General features: G+C 51.0%; 2 protein-coding genes and 1 long non-coding RNA gene across 5 annotated transcripts; 2 read left to right on the forward strand and 1 right to left on the reverse strand.

Moving 5' to 3' along the window:
• The first annotated feature begins 27 nt into the window (after positions 1-27).
• PHF5A (PHD finger protein 5A) lies at positions 28-5,808 on the forward strand. Its single transcript, XM_048930205.1, has 4 exons — positions 28-132; positions 496-519; positions 1,798-1,964; positions 5,111-5,808. Exons 1-4 carry the CDS (start codon positions 81-83, stop codon positions 5,198-5,200), a joined length of 333 nt encoding a protein of 110 aa, XP_048786162.1. The 5' UTR covers positions 28-80; the 3' UTR covers positions 5,201-5,808.
• On the reverse strand, positions 527-9,131 carry LOC125686451 (uncharacterized). The gene is made up of 3 exons (XR_007373807.1): positions 7,312-9,131; positions 3,611-3,714; positions 527-670 (listed from the first exon to the last, which is right to left on the reverse strand). It is a non-coding gene; the product is annotated as an uncharacterized LOC125686451 (long non-coding RNA).
• Positions 9,132-10,294: 1,163 nt separating this feature from the next.
• On the forward strand, positions 10,295-17,146 carry TOB2 (transducer of ERBB2, 2). Of its 3 annotated transcripts, none has more exons than XM_048929735.1 (2): positions 10,295-10,580; positions 13,495-17,146. In XM_048929735.1, exon 2 carries the CDS (start codon positions 13,581-13,583, stop codon positions 14,598-14,600), a length of 1,020 nt encoding a protein of 339 aa, XP_048785692.1. In that variant the 5' UTR covers positions 10,295-10,580; positions 13,495-13,580; the 3' UTR covers positions 14,601-17,146. The 3 variants fall into 3 exon arrangements, with proteins under 3 accessions (XP_048785692.1, XP_048785571.1, XP_048785649.1); XM_048929614.1 differs by having other exon boundaries at positions 10,296-10,634; XM_048929692.1 differs by lacking the exon at positions 10,295-10,580 and adding an exon at positions 11,216-13,263.
• The last annotated feature ends 1,592 nt before the right edge of the window (positions 17,147-18,738 follow it).

An 18,738-nucleotide genomic window follows, 5' to 3' on the forward strand; every position in this document is an offset into this window, starting at 1 on the left:
CGCCGCTTTGTCAGACGCTCTCCACACCCCTGCCAGGACCGGCGTACGGCGGCAGCGCGCCGAGAAGTGTCGCCGGCGCCATGGCCAAGCACCATCCGGATCTCATCTTCTGCCGCAAGCAGGCGGGCGTCGGTGAGTACCGCACCTTGACGTGGGGCTGGGCGGCCGTTCGGGCCCGTTGGGTGCCGTTCGGGCCCGTTGGGTGCCGTTCGGGCCCGCGCGCGCATCTCCCCGCTCTTCTCCCGGCCCTCAGAGCTCGGGGTTCGTGGCGCGCTCTCCTGCGCAGGGATGAGGCTTGGGCTGCGCGGTGCGGCGCTGAGTGCGGGTTTCCTTATGGCCGGTGTGGGGTGCCGTTGGCCGAACGCCGTGCGCCGCCACTGTGGGCCGGGTGGCTGTGCCCTGAGGACAGGCATCGCTTATGTTCGTGGTCTAACTGTAGCCGCGTTCCCATTTCTGCCTCAAGTAACGTTTGTTTGTTTTTAATTCTTCTTACAGCAATTGGAAGGCTCTGTGAAAAATGTAAGTATATCTTCCGTTGTTTGAGAGCCCAGCATTGTGGTAAAAGCCTGCAGCTTGATTTCTCTTTATGCTGCAGCAGTTTCAGTGGCTGTGGATACAGTGAGTGCTTGATTGATGGATTTCTCGTAATCCAGAATGCAGAGCGATCAGCCTGATGATTTCAAAGAAGAAAAACACATTTTTGGACTCTGACTCCCCAGCTTGAGAAGGGATTCCCTTCATCATCTAATAGAATGGGAAATGGATGGAAAAAAGTGCCATCTAAAGCTACAGCAGATGAATATGCAGAAATATCTGTTCAACCTACTGCAGGGAGCCTACTTTAGCAAGAGTGTTGGACTTGATGATCCCTGGAGATCTCTTTCAACCCCTACAGTTCTGTGCCAGTGCTCACCTATAGCAGCAAAGAAAGAGCACAGTCAATCATTAGATCCTCAAAGGAGCTCAGTACAAGGAAGCCAGCTATTTCTAGGCTCCAGGAAATGTTAAAAACAGGCAAACTGAAGAGAAGCACAGTCTGAAGCAACAGAGCTGTTTTCAAGAGCACACAGGAGTTAAACAGATTCCCAGTGGTAGTAGCTGAGGGCAGTCAGCATGGAGATTTAAGAGCAGGTTAAATGAGCTGTTTGTGGGAGTCAGGATTAAATGCCTTGGGAACTGGTAATAAGATATGTAACCTTTCATCGGGAGGTCAGAGTTTTGGATCAGGGCCAGCACAACAGAGACTGTCAATGGCATCTGATGGCTGTTTGCCTGTATGATAAGAGTGCTTGAATTTCACTCAGTTCCTTGTGGGAAAGCAAGAGCAGCTCTGTGAAGTGGCTGTTTATGCCAGTTTGCCCTTTCTTTGGCCTTCTCACAGATGAAGGATTAAAAGCATCACAAGTACAATCTCATATCCCATCCCTCTGAGGGTGGTAACACCAGACTTTTGTTAATGTGGCTCTCTGGGAGATGCCTACACTGCTGCTGTGTAGGTAAGGACACTAGTCCTGGCAATGTGGCATTTTTTCACAAATGAAACATTAAGGGAAGTTTTCAGAGTAAAAGTAATGGTATGACTTAAGCAGCGTTAGCTAATCACACAGGACATGGCTGTTGGCCTCTGAAGTCTGTATACAAATATAATGTTGCACCTTGTACCTGTAAGCTAAAGTTCTGCAGTCTAACTGCTTTGTCTTTGAGTGTACAGGCAAGTTCTTTGTCCAGAAGGCTTTTCCTCTTTTATGTGGGGTGGAGAAAAGGACGTTCTGTAACCAAAGACTGCTGTATTTGCAGGTGATGGCAAATGTGTGATCTGTGATTCGTACGTGCGGCCCTGCACCCTCGTGCGCATATGTGATGAGTGTAACTACGGCTCGTACCAAGGGCGCTGTGTGATCTGCGGGGGCCCAGGGGTGTCTGATGCCTACTACTGCAAGGAGTGTACCATCCAGGAAAAAGATGTACGTTGTCATCCAGTCTCCTGGGGAATTGCTTATGTCTTTGTTTAATAGCTATGCTTATCTTTAAAGGGACTTAAAGCTAGTGGTATTAATGTTAGGATGTTGGATGCTTGGCTTCTGCTCCCAGAACTGGCACTGGTTTTCATTACCTTGCACTTTTCTTTTTTTGTTGTTGGTTCCCAGTATTTGTGGAGCATTTTGAGATAGCAAGCATCTGTATTCTGTATCCCATCCGATTCTGTATCCCAAAGGATCCTTGAGTGCTTTGCAGTGCATACTCACAGTTCGCTTCCTCTACATGCTGCTTGTTACCACTTTCAGCTGTTATCTTACTAGATCTCTCAGCCTAAGTTTTATCAGCAGCAGAGATATTTTAAACGCTGCAAAGGCAGTGGCAGGATCAGCTCCTTACTGACTCTGTGATCATACCATACATGGTATGGTCATGCCACTGGCATGTATGGTACTGTAAGCCCTACAGTATCACCACCTGTGTTTACCTTTGTGTTAAAGTAAAGTTAGCTCTTAGTGCCCTTTGTCCTTGCTCCACTAATTGTCTTTTACAAGCTTAGCATTTCTTGTATAATTTCAGTAGGGTGTAATTTTTTTAATTCTTGTCTGGAATGACCTATATTGTAAACACCTTCTTTTCTGCTAATTTCTTATTTCTATAATCAGTGCTGTTTAATTTTCTCTTTCTGAAAGATAGTTGCTGTGCCTGTGCCTGTGAACAAGGCAGATGTTCACTCTCTAGGTATGCAATAATATCCATCACAGTGAGTGCAAGTCATGAAGGACTGCCCATGTAGTAGGAAGACGGTAGGAAGACTGTAGGGAGATGCAGAAACATGATGCAGTATGCCAGAATATGGACCTGATGGAGAGTATCTGCTAAGGATTGTGTGGTTTTTGGGCTGGATCCTTTGCAAACACCATCTCCAGCACACCCTGATGTCAGCAGAGTGTGCTGACAAACAGTTCTGTTTGATTTGGAGGAACGTGCTCAGCCAACTGAGCTGCTGCTTTAATTTTCTGCAGCACTCATATTTTCTCTAGAGGTCTTGCAGGGCAAACCCTCATCTGAATTTAGTCAGTAGATCTGACAGGACCACAGTCTTTCTTAGTATCTAAGTATTATATGTGGATAGAAATGCTGTTGGTGGTGCTGCCTCCTACGTCTGAAAATGTTGTGAGAAGCAGTAGTTTTGTTGACTTGTCTGTAAAACCAAGGCACTTGGTTTGACAGTTTATAAGTAAAATAGACGTGTGTTTTATTTTTACCAATTCATATTGATTCCTGATGGGTATTTTTCATAATCTAGTCTCATCTGTAGGTTCAGATGTGAAATAGCCTGCTGCTCTGGAAGGGAGGGTTATAGTGAATATAGAGCTGGAGGAGCAGAATAGCAAGGCAGAACTGAGGTATTTTGAAAGCTGGATGAAACCTGCTGTAGAAGACCATTGCCCTGTACCAGCAAACTCGCATATTAGGAACTATTGCGAATGTGAATTTACAGATCTGAAAGAGCAAGCGACAAGATTGACTTGCAGGATTGAACAGAGCTGGTGCAGGTGTAGGTGTAGAGCACTCAGAGCAAGAACAGCCAAAGGTGGTACACATCACAATTACAATAGCTGGTGCTAACCTGAATAGAATAGGAGAAGCAGGCCGACGTAGCTCTGCATCTGAAGCTCTACCACCCTAAGGCTTCAGTCACAGCACTTATCTTCCTTCATCTTCAGAGGAAGACTGAAAAGGATCAGGAAGGAATAAATGAGATCTTAAAATGATGGAGGTGGATGCACTTAGGCACGCAATGCAAAGGGCCTGGTTAGCCTTGGTTCGTGCCTCCCTGGAGAGAAACTGAGGTATTGCTTTACCTCAGTTCTGTCTGTGGGTAAGGTCCAAGATCTGCCTTATCATCCAGGACAGATCTGAGTTGCAAAATATAATCCTTTCTTGAGGGACAGGAGCATGCTCATATTCTACCTCCTTGTGAGGGGGTGGAAGAATAAGCAGAGCCCTGCAGTAATGCTGTCAAGATTGTCACAGGCACCCTGGTTTGTGGGAGGCAAGTCTTGGAAGAGTCCTGCTGCTGAGGTTCCCAGTCAAATAACAAGACAGTAGCTAGAGATGGGTTGTGGCAGCTGATTTCCCCCTTCTACTCTTTTCTTGTTACTTTTACTCTGCAGACCCTCCCCTGCAGGTCACTTCTCCCATGCAGGAGCCAGTACTGGTGGCACAGCTTGAGTGCAGTTTCTGCAGCAGCTGACATCTGCCCAGAGGCTTTCTAAATGTAATCCGCTCAGCCTTATGCAACAGTCAAGGACACGTGTTCCTCTGCCTGTTGGGCTCCTCAGCTGCTGTTGCCAGCCACAACATTTTGCCCTCAAGAGTTATGCAGATGCTGGGCTCAGGTGGCTCACTGACAAATGTTCCGTGGTTGGCAGAGAGGTACAAGTCTCTGATTTGTGTTTGCAGCTATGCCTCTGAGATGGGGCTCTTCTGTCCCCCTTCTTGCATATGTTTTGTTGGTTTGTTTGTTTTTTTGTTGTTGGTTTTGTTGTTTGTTTGTTTTTTGCATACTTTCTACCGCAATTCAGGTGCAAGATCTTAATCCACATATCTGCTCTGAATAACTGTCCTCTCCCAAGATGACCAGATAGTCTCTGAAGTAATCAATCCAACCTGCAGGAAATCTGAGATTCACTTTTGCTGTCACAGCTGAGAGTGGTCTCAACACTAGAGTGGCTTAGTGACATCTAAAGCAACAAGATTCTTTGTGGCTAAGGAGGGGAAAGGTTATTTCTCTGAGCCTCATAAATCCTCTGTATCCTAATTTAGAAAGAATCCAGTCTTGAGGCACCGAGCATCCTTTTCATTAAACTGTTGTACGAGCTGTTTTCCATCTTCACCCTGAGGAGGAGAGACTGTTCTAGAGTAGTGCTAAAAAGGCATCCACCCTTTTTCTTCTTGCCGATAGTAACCAGAGTTTGAGGGCAGTCTGCCTACACAGGTGTTTGAAATGTATGTTGAGGACAGGGTGGGGAGAGAGGGACCTGGGATGAGTCTCTCAGAACTGTGTATGTGATGCTGGTGTTCTGTTTGCTCAACTCCCACTTCACTTTCTCTTTTCTTTTTGCAGAGAGATGGTTGCCCTAAGATTGTCAACCTGGGCAGTTCCAAGACAGATCTCTTCTATGAAAGGAAAAAATACGGATTCAAGAAGAGGTGATCCTATCTGTTCAAGGCTATACTTCCTGTCAGGTTTGCAAGAGGGTCTTGGAACATCTCTGGACTTTACTATTATTGAAAACCAGCTGACTATGTTTTCTAAAGCAGTACAAATTCAGTAGTATCTTTGGGGGCTGAGAGGGGACTGAAGCCTGATTGGAACTGACTATCAGAAAGAGTAAAGTTGTTTTTTCAGTAGCTTTGCTAGAAGCTGTCTCAACTCACTAAAAAATATCCTGGTGGGCAATCATTTGCATATGGAGGAGACTGGCTCAGTAAAAACCAAGTGCCTTGCTGGTGTAGAGAAATGCTCTGCTTCCCTACTTACCAGGTCTCCCCTCAGATGTTAGAAATCACCCCACACGTTGGCATTGAAGCACGAGGGCCAGTCCTGTGTGTCTGCTCCCCATCTCTTCCTCCAGTATATTTCCATGATGCCCTGTTTTGTGAAAAAGCTAGCACCATTTGTGGCTGGTGCTTTCCTAGGGAGAGCGCAGCTGTTCCATGTTTTCTTTGACAGATTAATCCAAGGCCCTTTCTGTAACCCGTCCTGTAGGATGCATACCAATAAAGCTACTTGTCTTGTTTTTTATTTTTTGTGTAACAGAAGGATTTCTCTCTGGTTCATTCTGTGCTTAGCCTCTCTGGAGCTTTCTGGGGACACAGAGGATTAGCCCAGCTAGAACTGTACAATGGGTTATCAGGTTTCCGACGGTGTCTGCTTATGGCCATGTGACCTTGCTACAAGGAGCTTCAGGGAATGGCTGTTGCTTTTGTGCTTGTGTGATCCCAGCCGCTGACCATTTTGTCCCGTAGCGTGAGGATCGCTGAGCTTGTAACCCTTATCCTAGCTAAAACGGCTGTGGATGTTGTTTCACCATGCAAACATCCAATCCCTTTCTAAAACCTACTAAGCTATTTGACTCGCTGTCCTGTTCTTGTGAATAAGTTAAAGCCTTCCCTGCCGTAACTGGAAACCGACTATTGTGCGATAGGCTATTAGCTGTATGCATGCTGAAAACCAGGGGCTGCTTGTTTGTCAAATACCAGTGCAGGCTAAAAGTGGTCTGTTTGCTCAGCAGAGATCTGGAAACGGGTGCCTTTACACAGAGGGATAACTGCGTGTGTGCCCCAGATGGTTAAATTAGACTGTACCATGCCCCATGGTCCTTAAGGTCTTTGTAAAGCACAGTGTGTGCTGCATTTAGGGCAGTCACTGTGTAAGGCACCTTCTGGGATTTCAGTTATTCCCCTGAAGCTAGTATTGATTCCTTTAGCTCCTCTCTGATTTAAACGTTTCTTCTGCCTGTTGTAGCCACTTAGGTATTTCAGCTAAGAGAAAACAAGGAGACAAACTGTGATCTTCTTTCCCATACAAGTCATTTCTTTCTGCTATAGCTGGCTCTAGCTGTGAGTGGTCCTACAGCTATCTCAGCTGTTCCTTCCTCCCCACCGACAATTAACTCTATTTTTCTCTTCCAAGCTTTTTGCAGTCTTGAGAACACCTGTATGTCTTCTTCCCTGCACCTTAGTTCCCTTGCACACCTTCTGGTTAATTTTTACTAATGTGGATGCTATTTGTCAATATACTCAGAGCAAACCGGTTCTCTGGTTCCAGCAAACCCACTCTTTGAGTATTTCTGCCTCAGTATGTGGCTGTCTCTTGTTCCTGGCTGGGAAGCTCATGTCAAAGTCGTTGTCAGCTGCTTTAAATTCTGTATTTCTTTAAAACTAGTACATGACATGCAGATTTTTTTTTGGTTTTTTTTGTTTTTTGTACATTGAACTTTATCACTTCAGCCAGCATTTATCAGTTACTCTCAGTCAGGCTGCCTGGGTTATCACATAAGGAATGCAGCAGGTTAGTACATATCTTTTCTGCTTTCTTTTCTTTCCCTGAAGTTTTTTAGATGAGAAATGTCATTCAATGAAGCCAGTGGGAAATGAAGTTTGAATTTCTTTTTCCTCAGAGCTGCTGCCTCTAATGCAGGGCACCCTAGAAGATCTAATTTTGGAGCAGCCCTTGTTCCTGACCATTTAACCAGGGGTTGCTATAGAGATCTGAGAGCCCTCATCCCTTCCCCCACCCCAAAAAGGGCTGAGCACACTTACTTCCTTGGCACTCCTGCTGCCTTCGCTCTGCCGGGTGTATCGGGTGTATCGGTCTGCATTTGGCAGCAGCAAGAGCAAAGCTGCCATTTCTAGTTGTTCTGAGTCACTGGGCAGGTGGAGAGAGGGAGGGACAGGCGCTTTTCCCTTTGCCTTGTTTGCTCAGACAGCTCTGGGGAGAATGCCAAATGCCGCTGCTGCTCAGATCGGTTCAGTGCCACTGCCTTTCTGGTACTTTCAGAGCACGGATGGGACATTGCCCTGGAGCTGCTTGTTCAGACAAGGGTAACGGATACAGCTGGGTAGCCCAGAAGAACTCAGCTTTGCTTGCATGGCGATGATTTCTGTTCACCAGTGAATGATAGCCACGCAGGGCTACCAGTATTTGTTACCTAAAGAGATCAACAGAACAAAACTCATTGAAATCACTCTTGCCCAGTAGATTTCCTGTCAGTACTGCATCCCAGAGCACATAGTAAAGGAGTGATGAGGGAGGGAATGGGACTAGGAGTGTTCTGCTGTGTGCTGTTTGCCTCTGGAGAAGCATCACCAGCCTTGGTGCTCCTGGTGCAGGCGATTCAGGGGCTCCCTGGCTGCAGGTAGAGGACAAGGACAGGTGGAAGAGATACTGCCTTTCCCATAGGGCTGAACTCCCATAGTGCTGGCTGCAAATCCTGAGTGCATAAGGCTGAACGTCTTCCTGCTATTACTTTTCTAGGTAAAGTTACTGCTTTTTTTTTTTTCTTAAATCAAAAGGATGTTATGTAATAAGTAAAAAATCCTTTTATTTTAAATGTTTACACAGAAGGGGAGGAGAAACATGGGAACTCTTGGCCTATTAGGTAATTGGCCTCTGTTGCCAGTACTAACAAGGCATCGCTGCCTTGTGAAACAGGGATGTTCCCTACACACCCCTTCCGACCAAAGGCCAGCCACCGTGTCACAGCTGAGTTCTGAGCTCAGCAGCAGCTCTCCAACGCACCTCCCGTCATTGAATCGTCTCATCAAGGGCATCGACAAAGCCCTTGAGCCTGAAACATGACCTTTAAAAAGTGCTGAGGGCTGGCAGATGCCTTGAGCCAACCTCTGAGCTTTCCCTGCACATAGGTGAAATCCTGCTTTCAGAAACCTTACCTGCAGAGGAGACCTTTCTTTCTCATTATGGAGATCAGCTGGAGATGTTTTGCCTATTTCCATAGCAGGAAAAAGAAATCCATTTCCTTGAGGTTGTCGTGTGACTTGGATGTAAAGAGGATTCAGGGTACGGCGGTGTTAATTATGCTGATTACAACCTGACTGCCCTTCCTCAGCATTGATGAGCCCAGCAGGACTTACCTTGCCCCTGCGGCTGGGCCATTCCTGTCCTCTTTGTGTGGACCTGTTGGCTGTGCTTTGATGTAACACCACACAACCGGGAATGCAGGAGCGGATACAGGGACAGGATTCCTCTTCACGCACGTGGGCCAGCGCAGCTAGGTAATTACAGGAGCGTGGTCAAGATGCAAATATCTTCAAGAGTCCTGATGTGTAAACACCCTCTTAGTAACACCTTATTAAAACAACAATAGAATTTTAGCAATGTAATTGCCATTTTTTCTTAACGATGCCAAAAATAGTGCCATCGTTTTAATTTCCTGATTGCTGGCTGACAGCGTGACTTTGTTTCCAGCCAAGCAAGTGCTTGGTGTTCCAGCTCTTTTGTAGCTGAGTTCCTGTTAAACTGCAAGTGATTAACCTAGCTCCAAAAGTAGCCCTGTCCTGTGGCAAACCTCAGGTTCCTCAGATTACAGGAAAGATTCAGGTCCTTGAGACTTCAGGAGAGGTTCAGGTTGGATATGAGGAAGAATTTCTTGTTAGAAAGAGTGGTGCTGCAGTGGCACAGGCTGCCTGGGGGAGATGGTGGAGTCACCATCCCTGGAGCTGTTCCAGAACCGTGTGGATGTGGCACTGAGGGATGTGGTCAGTGAGCATGGTGGGGGTGGGCTGACCATTGGACTCAATTTTCTTAATAGTCTTTTCCAACTTTTATTATTGTATTCTAAGGTGAAGGGCTCCTGATTGAGGCAAGACAAGCAAAACCCAGAAAGATGCTGAGGATCTCTGTGGGAGCAGGGTGGGAGAGGAGCTCAGTATTTGATGTCAGGGGACAGTGGCCACGGAAAGCTATCTGACCAGGGGATGGGGAACTGCTCTTTGAGGTGGTCTTTGACCATTCTGAAAACAGGCAGTGAAGGAAACGTTTGCACGTACGGCTGTATACTGAGGAGATCCTATTACAAGAGAAATGCCGCTATGCGATGGAACGTTCCGTGGGAATTCTTTAGAACTCAGGGCTAGGGCCCCCGCACCACTGACGGCACGGCCTCGCTGTGCTGGGAACTACACCTCCCAGCAGACCCCGCGCCGAACCCGCCTCCGCCCCGCGCGCACACCCCCTTCGGCTCATTGGCTGAGGCAGCGCACCAATCCGGACGCGCCGCCGGGCCCGGTTGGCCAATGGGGAGGCTGTTGCTAACAAGCCTCAGTTATTTTTAGCACACCGCCGTCGGCGCACCTTGCGGCTCGCCTCCGCCGTGGCCGGGCCGGGCCTATTCACGGCGGCGGAATCGCACAGGCGCACTGTGAACAAATAGTCCGCGAGCGGCGGGGCGGGGGCTGCTCCCCACACGGAGTCCTTTCAGGAGATTAGCGACCACAGGCGGTGGGGGGGGGGGCGGGATCCCCGGGGTCGCGGGACTCATTCACAAGGGTCGGTGCGTGGGAGGCAGCGCCGAGCCGCGTGTGCCCCTCAGTGAAGCCGTGGAGCGTCCCTCCTCGGGGCAGCCACCTGATCCTCGCTAAGGCCCCCGCCCCCTGCCTTCCCTAGTGCTGCTGCTTGCCCCTCTGCACAGCGTGAAAAAAGCGAAAGAAAAAAAAAAAAAAAAAAAAACTCCTTCCCCTCCCCCGCGGGCTCAGCGCGCCGCGCGGCGCTGAGGGGAGGGGATGTAGTTCCGGCCCGCCCCTCCGCGGCCGCATCACGCGGGGCGGGAGCGCGGATCCGTGCGCGGGGTTGCTAAGGGTGAAAGTTTGCCGTGAGTTGGCTCACTCGGGGCCAGGGCGCGGGCGGCTCCAGGCCGGCGGGGGTGAAGCGGCGGCCGTACTCTAACCCACACCTCCGGGCGTCCCTCGGCACCTTCGGCCCTACAGCCGCGACGCCACCCCCGGGCCCGCCCCGCGGAGGGAGCGCAGCGCTCGGCGGAGACAGAGAGAAGCTAGGGACGGAGCGGAGAGCGGTACGCAGAGCCCGGGCTCCCCCGGCCCCCTCAGAGCCTGGAGCTGAGGACACAGTGAGTGGGGCGGAGGGCTCGGACCGACTGGGTGGGCCGCGGGCGGCGTCCCGGGGCTTTCCGTACGTCTTAATGGGGTCGACAGGCTCTGTCCGGCCGCGCGCAACAAAGCCGCCGCTGGCTCTTGCGCTGGGGAGGGGGCCGGGAGGGCTCCGCCGGCGGCCCGGGGGTGTCCTTTGCTGCCGCGAGTGGAGGTCAGGCCCGGTTCTGTTCTCGTGGGGCCGCCTTGGGGGTCTCGGCCTGAGGGGGGGCCGCATCGCCTTCTCCTCCCCTCCCCCCTACCGCTTCGCTGACAGGGAGAGGGAGGAGGAGGAGGAGGAGAAGGGAGGGGGGCGGCTGCCCGGCGGTCCCCGGCTTCGGGGCGTTGCTCCGGGGCGGGCGGTGACGCACTGCGCATGTGCCGTGGAAAATTTTTCGCCCTGCCCCACCGTGGCAGCGCTGGGGCGGCGGGCGGGGCCGCGCGCGGGGCGTGCCGGGAGTCGTGGTTCGGGGGGAAGTGGGTCACGGGGAAGAGGGGCGGCGCGGGGGGGAAGCGCGGACTGCAGCTCCCAGAGTGCCGCGCGGCAGGAGGCGGCCCCAGGGCTGGGCGGTAATGGCGGCGGTGGCACGGGGGCAGCCGGCCCTGAGGGAGCGGCCCGGGGGGTGGGGCGGCGCGGCCCCGGAGCTGTTGGATCCCCGGCTTTTCTTTGCCTGTCGCTGTGTGAATACGTGTTGGAAGGAGCTCGAGGGGTCCCTGGGAGCGGGTTCTCTCCTTGTTAGGCGGCAGTGGTGGCTCTGGGCCTTTTGGAGTGTCCCTAGGAGCCTTGGGGTTGGTTAACCCGTCTCAAGGGAAGGTTCAGAGTGTGCCCCTCTATGAAGAGAGCGGACTCAGTGAAAGAGAAAAAGGACCTGCAGACGGCTTGTGAGGGTGGGGAACCCTTCATTCCCCATCTGTGAGCACGACTCTCTCACTAATACTGGGTCTGGGTTAGCATTTAGCACACGGGATGTAAAGATCTATCAAGAGGCCGTTTATTTTCCTGCTGAATTTGCTGGGGTCTCAAGCTGCCCGCTCCTAGGGGGCCTCATAGCAGGCAGGGTTTTTTGGAACCTCCCTTTGGGGTAGCACAGGGCTTTGTGAGCCCTCTTTGAGAGGTTACTGTGATCCTCCAGGGCTCTGCTCAGTGCCCCTTTCTCTGCACAGGGCTGTGTTTCAGCCCTGAGGCTTCTGCCTTCTGGAAATGATTCCTCCTTTCTGCCTGCTGGAAGCTCTGCTTTCTTATATTCTCTTCGGTGTTCATCCATTCTTGGTCAGGCCCTGGTTTCGTTCCTGTGGTTTCTCATGTTGCTGAGTTAAACCCAGAGGGGATTCCTCCAGCACTGGCCTTGCTATTAGCAAGCTTGGGCTGTGGGATTTGCTATTTGTTCCTTAAACTGAGCCTTCTTTGACTGCGATTCATACAGAAAGAAAATGTAGAATCTACCTGTTTGTTTTACTTAGTAATAAAGCCTAAAAATAGTTGAGGGTTTTCTTAAAATGTGCTTATTTAATCCTACTTGTCCACTCAGTCAGCCCAAGCCAACAAGTCTGGGCGGTTCCTCCTAGCCTGGGTGCGGGACTGTGCTGCTGGGCTCCTGCTTTTTTGGGGGAATGCTGACAGCTGAGGTTTGTGCTCCATCCCCACCCCCAGATAATTGGCACAGGTTGCACTGCCGGGCACTGCATGAGAGCATCCCTGCAGCCCATGTTAGGAAGGCAGCTGAGCGTGGTGTGGCTGCTTGAGCAAGGTGAGGGTAGCTGAAGGCTGAGCAGCCTCTGACGAAGCTGCCAATTAAAAACTGGATATTCTGCTCGCCTGCAGAGAGGTGTGTAGGCTGCTGGAAGCGCGCTTCCTCGTCAGGTATCTGTGGGATACGCTTGCTCTGGGTGAGTGACAACGCATGGTGCAGTCCAACCGAGGGATTGTACACAGGTAAAAGCAATTCCTAAATCTGAGTGTAATGGGAGAGCTGTGTGTTGTGATTTCACACTGTGCTTTTGTGGATTCTCTCAATTTCAAAGACTTCTTTGGGTGGGTGAGAGAAGAGAAAGGATTACTTCAGTCTCTGGCAAGCAGTTCCAGTTTTTATTCAGTACCTGGCCCTGGCAGTGCTGAACTGCTCTCTGCGCAGGGAGAAGGATGTGAGCGGTGCTGGACAAGCTGGTGGCACGTGTGTGTCTTGTGACCCTACACAAGTTTTCTGCCCCCATCTGAATTAAGTTGAGATTTCAGGCTTGTGGCTAGACTGAGCCTCAACTGGGTATGCTTAGTAAGATGGTATGCTTAGTAAGATGTCTACATGCTTGCCAGTCAAGGGAGAGTAAACATGGTCTGGCAGCTGGTGCCTCTGCACCCTCTCTTGTTCCTTATCCTCCTGCCTGTTCCAATAGGACATGGTGCTCCTGGCCTCCCAAGGAGAGCCATCTCCATGCAGGTCCTTGCAGAGCTGCCGAGGGAGTCACGAGGCTTCCAGGTGGTGCTCGTGTGCTTGGAGAAGCGGCTGCAGGGAGCTGTTCTGGAAGCAACCGAGTGCCAGGGCGTAGCGAGGCGTGTTGGCTGAAATAGCTCTGCCACAGCAGGCAGTCGGCCTGCCTGCTTTTGGCAACAAGGTGGGTACACAACACGTAGCTTGTGCAGGGAGCAGCCACACTCCTGTTTCTTCTGCACAGGACCGGGGACGCTGTTCCCCAGCAGCACCAGGAAATCTGGGCTGACGCCTAGTGAGCATCGCTGCTTGTTCTGCTTCTGCTAATGAAACAGTGTGGCTGTTTGTCTCAGTAGGTGGAGAGTTGCTGTATTTTTCTTGTCTTCATCCATATTTTTCTTTCTTTTTTTTCTAGGTCTGCTTGGAGCCAAATCTTGTCTATGTGTGTGTCATTTTGTCTCTTTTAATACACTGCCCTGACTTGCTTGCTGTGAAGGGAGTATGCATCTGGAGATTAAAGTTGCCCTTAACTTCATCATCTCATACCTGTACAACAAGCTTCCTCGGAGGCGGGCAGACCTGTTCGGTGAGGAGCTAGAGCGCCTGCTGAAGAAGAAATATGAGGGTCACTGGTACCCAGAGAAGCCTCTGAAGGGCTCAGGCTACCGCTGCGTTCATATTGGAGAGACGGTGGACCCGGTAGTGGAGCTGGCGGCCAAGCGGAGTGGGCTGGCTGTGGAGGATGTGCGTGCCAACGTGCCGGAAGAACTGAGCGTCTGGATCGATCCTTTCGAGGTCTCCTACCAGATCGGTGAGAAGGGCTCCGTAAAGGTCCTCTACCTGGATGACAGCGAGGGCTGCAGCGCTGCTGAGCTGGACAAAGAAATCAAAAGCAGCTTCAACCCTGACGCCCAGGTATTTGTCCCCATTGGCAGCCAGGACAACTCGCTGTCCAACTCTCCATCCCCCTCTTTCGGCCAGTCACCGAGCCCCACCTTCATCCCTCGCTCTGCCCAGCCCATCACCTTCACCACTGCCACATTTGCTGCCACTAAATTTGGCTCCACCAAGATGAAGAAGGGCGGAGGGGCCGGAGGAGGGGGTGGCGGCGCAGGGGCCACGCAGCAACCGCGGATGGTCAGGTCACCCACTACCAACCTGCTGAAGCACAAGGGCCTCTCCCTGTCCATGCACTCTCTGAACTTCGTCGGGAGCGCTGGGAGCCAAGCCCCGCAGTCGCAGCTCTCCCCTAATGCCAAGGAGTTCGTTTACAGCGGCGGCTCGCCAGGGGCCAGCAGCCTATTCTTCGACAGTGTTGCCAGTGAGAGCCAGGCCAGCATCCCTCCAGCGTCGCAGTTCAATGCTGGCACGGGCAGCACCTTTGATATGGCTCAGGTCTTCGGCGGCAGCACCAACAACCTCTTCTTGGAGAAGTCTCCCTTTGTGGAAGGACTCAGCTACAACCTGAACGCCATGCAGTATCCCAGCCAGTCCTTCCAGCCCGTTGTCCTGGCCAACTGAACGCAGGGAAGGAGAGTATTGGGGGCAGGGGAGGGAGGGGGGGAACAACAACAACAACAACAAAACACACGGGGAGAGAAAACAGAAATATACAGAAAATATTCAAATCTTATAAATATAGCTTCTTGGAAAAAGAGAGAACCCAGTGTTGTTGCGCTGTGCTGGCAACGCTCCTGAAGCACTGACTTGTTTTTTTTAAATTCAGTCCCTGTGCTTTTTCTCCTACTCACTTTTTTACTCTTTAAATGAGTCTCTGGTCTCTTGGGTTGTGTTCCCCCTTCCCCAGCCCCAGATCGGCACAGGTGTAGGTCACAGTGCTCCCTTTTCACTCCCACCTGGCTGTAGGAGGGGCAGGCAGGATGAGGTGGGCTTGCTTTGCTGTTACTGCTGTGTGTGTGGGAGGAGAGCATCTCATGTGCCTGGAGGTTCACACTGCTGCACTGCTGTTGCTCCAGGCTAGCATCCAGTTCTGTCTGTGCTGAGAAGCATCTGCTGTCCCCTCTCATCTCCAGCTATGGGAGAACAGCAGTCCCCTTTGTGCACCCATCAGGAGGCTTTTCTGTGCCCTTCTGGGGTTGGTTCAGAGGATAGCCCTGCAGCATAGAAGCACTGCAGGTCTGTCCCTGTGTGAGGAGGTGGTGCTGAGCTGTTGGATCCTGTCCCTTCCTGGTGGACACCCTACCTGCAGGGCTGAGCATTCACTCATGATCCTTTGGTCCTAGGTTTTGAGCTCTTGTTGCCGGCTGTGGATTTGCCTTCATCTTGGAGAGGGGATTTTTTTTTTAGTAGTTAGAGGCAGCACTATTTTGGAGAAGAAAAAGGGCTATGTTGTTGAAGCTGCTGTCTTGAGCGGTGGTAAGTGGTCTACAGGTCACTTCTGTGCCAGGGTCTGGGCCCCCAGGTGGGGCTGGAGGACCCTTAGGTGTGAAGGAGCCTCTTTGGAGGCTGTGGTGGGAGCGCGGAAGAGTGCGGAGAGGAGAGAAGCAGTCATGAGACTCCAGTTTTTGACGTTTAAAAGAAAAGTGAGCTTTTTGCTGCCTGCCGGGCTGGGGGTTTCGTTCTCTTGAAACGGTGTCTCTGGAGCACACTCTGAAACCCACTTCTGTGGCTGCTGTACCATTGTGCTCCTTCAGGACATCCCCGTTCAGGGAGGTGGTCTGCAGCTTGTGCTTTTTCCCTCTCCTTGACCCAAGATGAAGGCGTGCCAGCCCTCCTGTTGTTGCCAGTGAGCCTTTGCAGAGGCAACGGGATAGGTGTGGGGTGCCATTGCTGCCACAACCCTGAGGAGCATTTCCATCCTGGCGGGGCAGGCCCCCAGCAGGCTGCTTGCTGCCATCGGGCTATGACCGGCACGGCGGGCCGGGCTCACTTGGCTTCTCCTAAAATGGCGTCCGTAGCTCAGCCCTGCGGGTTTCCAGGCTAGAGCAAGCTGCTCAGGAACAGCTGAGCCATCTGCATCTTTCTTTGCCTATTCTCTTTGGTTTTTAACCTACTTACGGATGTTACCACTGCCACCCTCTCCCTGGGAGCGCACTACTGACTGCCAGGCCCCCGCTCGTGGGACCCGCCTGTCCCCAGTGCTGGCAGTGCCACCTGCCAGTCGCTGCCGCGGGACAGCAGACCCCTTTGGGGAGAGGCAGGGAGCCCCGGCCCTGTGCGTGTGAAGCTTCGATGCCGCTTTGCCCCCACAGCCACGTTGGGAACCGTGGTGCGAGGGGAGGGAGGGACCAAGCTCTGTTTTAAACAAGTGTGCTTCAGAAGCGTTCCCCCGGTGTCAGGCAGCGATGGAAACTAGCAGCCTTTTCAGGGCTTTTCTAGTCTTGGATGTAGGCGTTCAGCTTCAATTTTATTTTTTAAAACCTGCACTAATTTACCTGGTTTCTTAGGGAGAGAAGAGAGAAATTTTTTTTTTTTTTAACTTTTATTTTTTATGGGTTTGTGTTCTTTTTGTTGATGTCCGTTTGTATTGAATAATTTGCTACATTTGTAAAATGCAAGAGGTATATATAATATATGTATATTTCTAACGTAAAAAAAAAAAAAAGAAAAATTGTAATTTTTTTCTTTTCAAGATTTTTTCTTAAAAAGAGGAGAGAGAAAAATATTTTTTCAGGAAAAAAAAAACCTTAAAAAACAAACAAAAAAAAAAAGGCAGTGAAGATTCCTTTCTCCCCTGCTCAGCCTCCTCCTGTCCCTCCCACCCCACTGCCAGCAGTGAATGGGAAGTTGCCCTGTGGAGAATGAATGAATGGAAGGAGGTCCATGCTGCTCTGGGTGGAGGATCTGTGTGTGCTTTGGCGGTTCCTTTCTGAGACAGGGGGGGCTTTGAAGGGGGGGAATTTGGGGGACTGATGGCTTTTTTTTTTTTTTTTTTTTTCTTTTTCCATTTTTTTTTCTTTTTTTTTTTCTTTTCTTTTTCTGTAGCGAAGGAGGAATACAATCAGAGTTTTGTATTCAGAATGTTGTGCAATATTTTGGAACGGGACATTGGCGTGTCTAGAGATTTAGTTAAAAAACAAACAAACAACAAAAAAAAAAAAGGTTGATCAAATCTGTACAGTTTCTATTGTTCCAGATTTTTTTAAGTTTGTATTAAAAGCATGATATAATAACTGCTCGTCATGTGTTGCTGTCTGGTGGGATGTGCTAATGGAGGTGCTGCTGTGCTGGGCACACCTGGTGCTGCCTGGGTTTGTGCCAAGGGCAGCTCCCCAGGAAAGGCAGTGGCTGCCCCACAGTGAGGTTCAGTGCCCTGGGGAGGGGGAAAGCAGGGAGCAGCGCCTTTGGCTGCACTGCCCTCAGGCCCTTCAGGCAAACCAGTTGCCAAAATAGCTGGCTTCCTGTAGCAGGCTGCCAGCAGGAGCAGCTCCTGGCAGCCTGCAACCCTTGGGTCTGAATTTCTTCCTGGAGAAGCTAGTGCTGCTTTGCCCTTGGGTTTGCAAGCCCTGGGAGCCAGGCACCCTGCGCTCCATGTGACTGTCACGCTGTGCTAAGCAACAACGCTGTTTTTTCCTCTTTGTGTCTTGAACCCCTTGTAATCATTTATCTGAAGTGTGCACCAACTCTTGCCCTTCACTGTGTTGCTGGAAATGGAAAAGGGCAGCTGTACCTGCCTGCTCCTTTTGTTTTTTTTGCCTGGGTCTGACACAGGCCCTTTTTGGGCACAGGTGTGCAGAAGGGCAATGCTTGCAGTTAGTTCAGAGCTGATAGCTGAGCAGGGATTAAGGTGATGGGCTTGGTATCACCTTGTTCCTGGTGTTTGCCCTTACCCTGTCTCAATGAGCAGGGTGTGTGAGTGTTGGCTGTGAGCGTCATACCAAGCCAGGGTACTGAGCAGGTCAGTTCCCAAATGGGGTGCAATATGTGGCAGCGAGGTGGGGCTCATCTGCTGGAGCCAGGGGGTGGTTTCAGCAAGGCAAGGGTGTGGGGATGTCATTCAGATGTTTGTTGCAGGAAGCTCTGCTGCTAAGGAGGAAAACTTGCTACTTGAGTCACCAGGCAGTCAACTCTAAGGAGAAGGCAGCTTGGGTAGGGAATGCCATGCTTACCCCTGCACTTTTCAGCCTGTGACAGCAGCAATCATGGCACAACTGCCTTATGCAAGCGTGGAAAGCCAGTAAGACAGCTGTGCACTGGCCTGTGTTGTAAATACAGGCCCACGGAGAGCAACCCAAGCTTGCTCTGGCTGGTGAGCACTTGCTGCTGCCCCAGAGCCTTGGGTGCCATGGCATAGCTAGCTGGGGGCAAACACTGCTTTGCGCAGGTGCCTTGCTGTGCCCTGGCTCTTGCACTAGGCCAGAACCAGGACATGGAAAAACACTGCAAAGCCCCTGCCAATGTGAATGCTGCTTCCTATCTGTACCACTTGGAGACAGCCAGTTTGTGCGACAGCCAATCCATGTGGCCACAGCCAACAGTAAGAGCGACTCCAGCCTGGCAAGCATGTGCTGGGAGGGACGTGTGAGATTTTCCCATTGCTGTGGAGAGTGAAGGCAGTGAGACCTCTGCAAAGAAATTCATGTCTGCATTTTGCCTGTAGGAGGGCCTGGGGGACCCTCACCTTCCTCATAAAACACTGAAAAAGCCCCTGTGGACACAGTCAGGTTTTTTTTTCCCACTTGATTTTGTTGAGCTGGCA

This window comes from Lagopus muta, chromosome 1 (genome assembly GCF_023343835.1).
Source record: "Lagopus muta isolate bLagMut1 chromosome 1, bLagMut1 primary, whole genome shotgun sequence".
NCBI classification, from domain to species: domain Eukaryota; kingdom Metazoa; phylum Chordata; class Aves; order Galliformes; family Phasianidae; genus Lagopus; species Lagopus muta.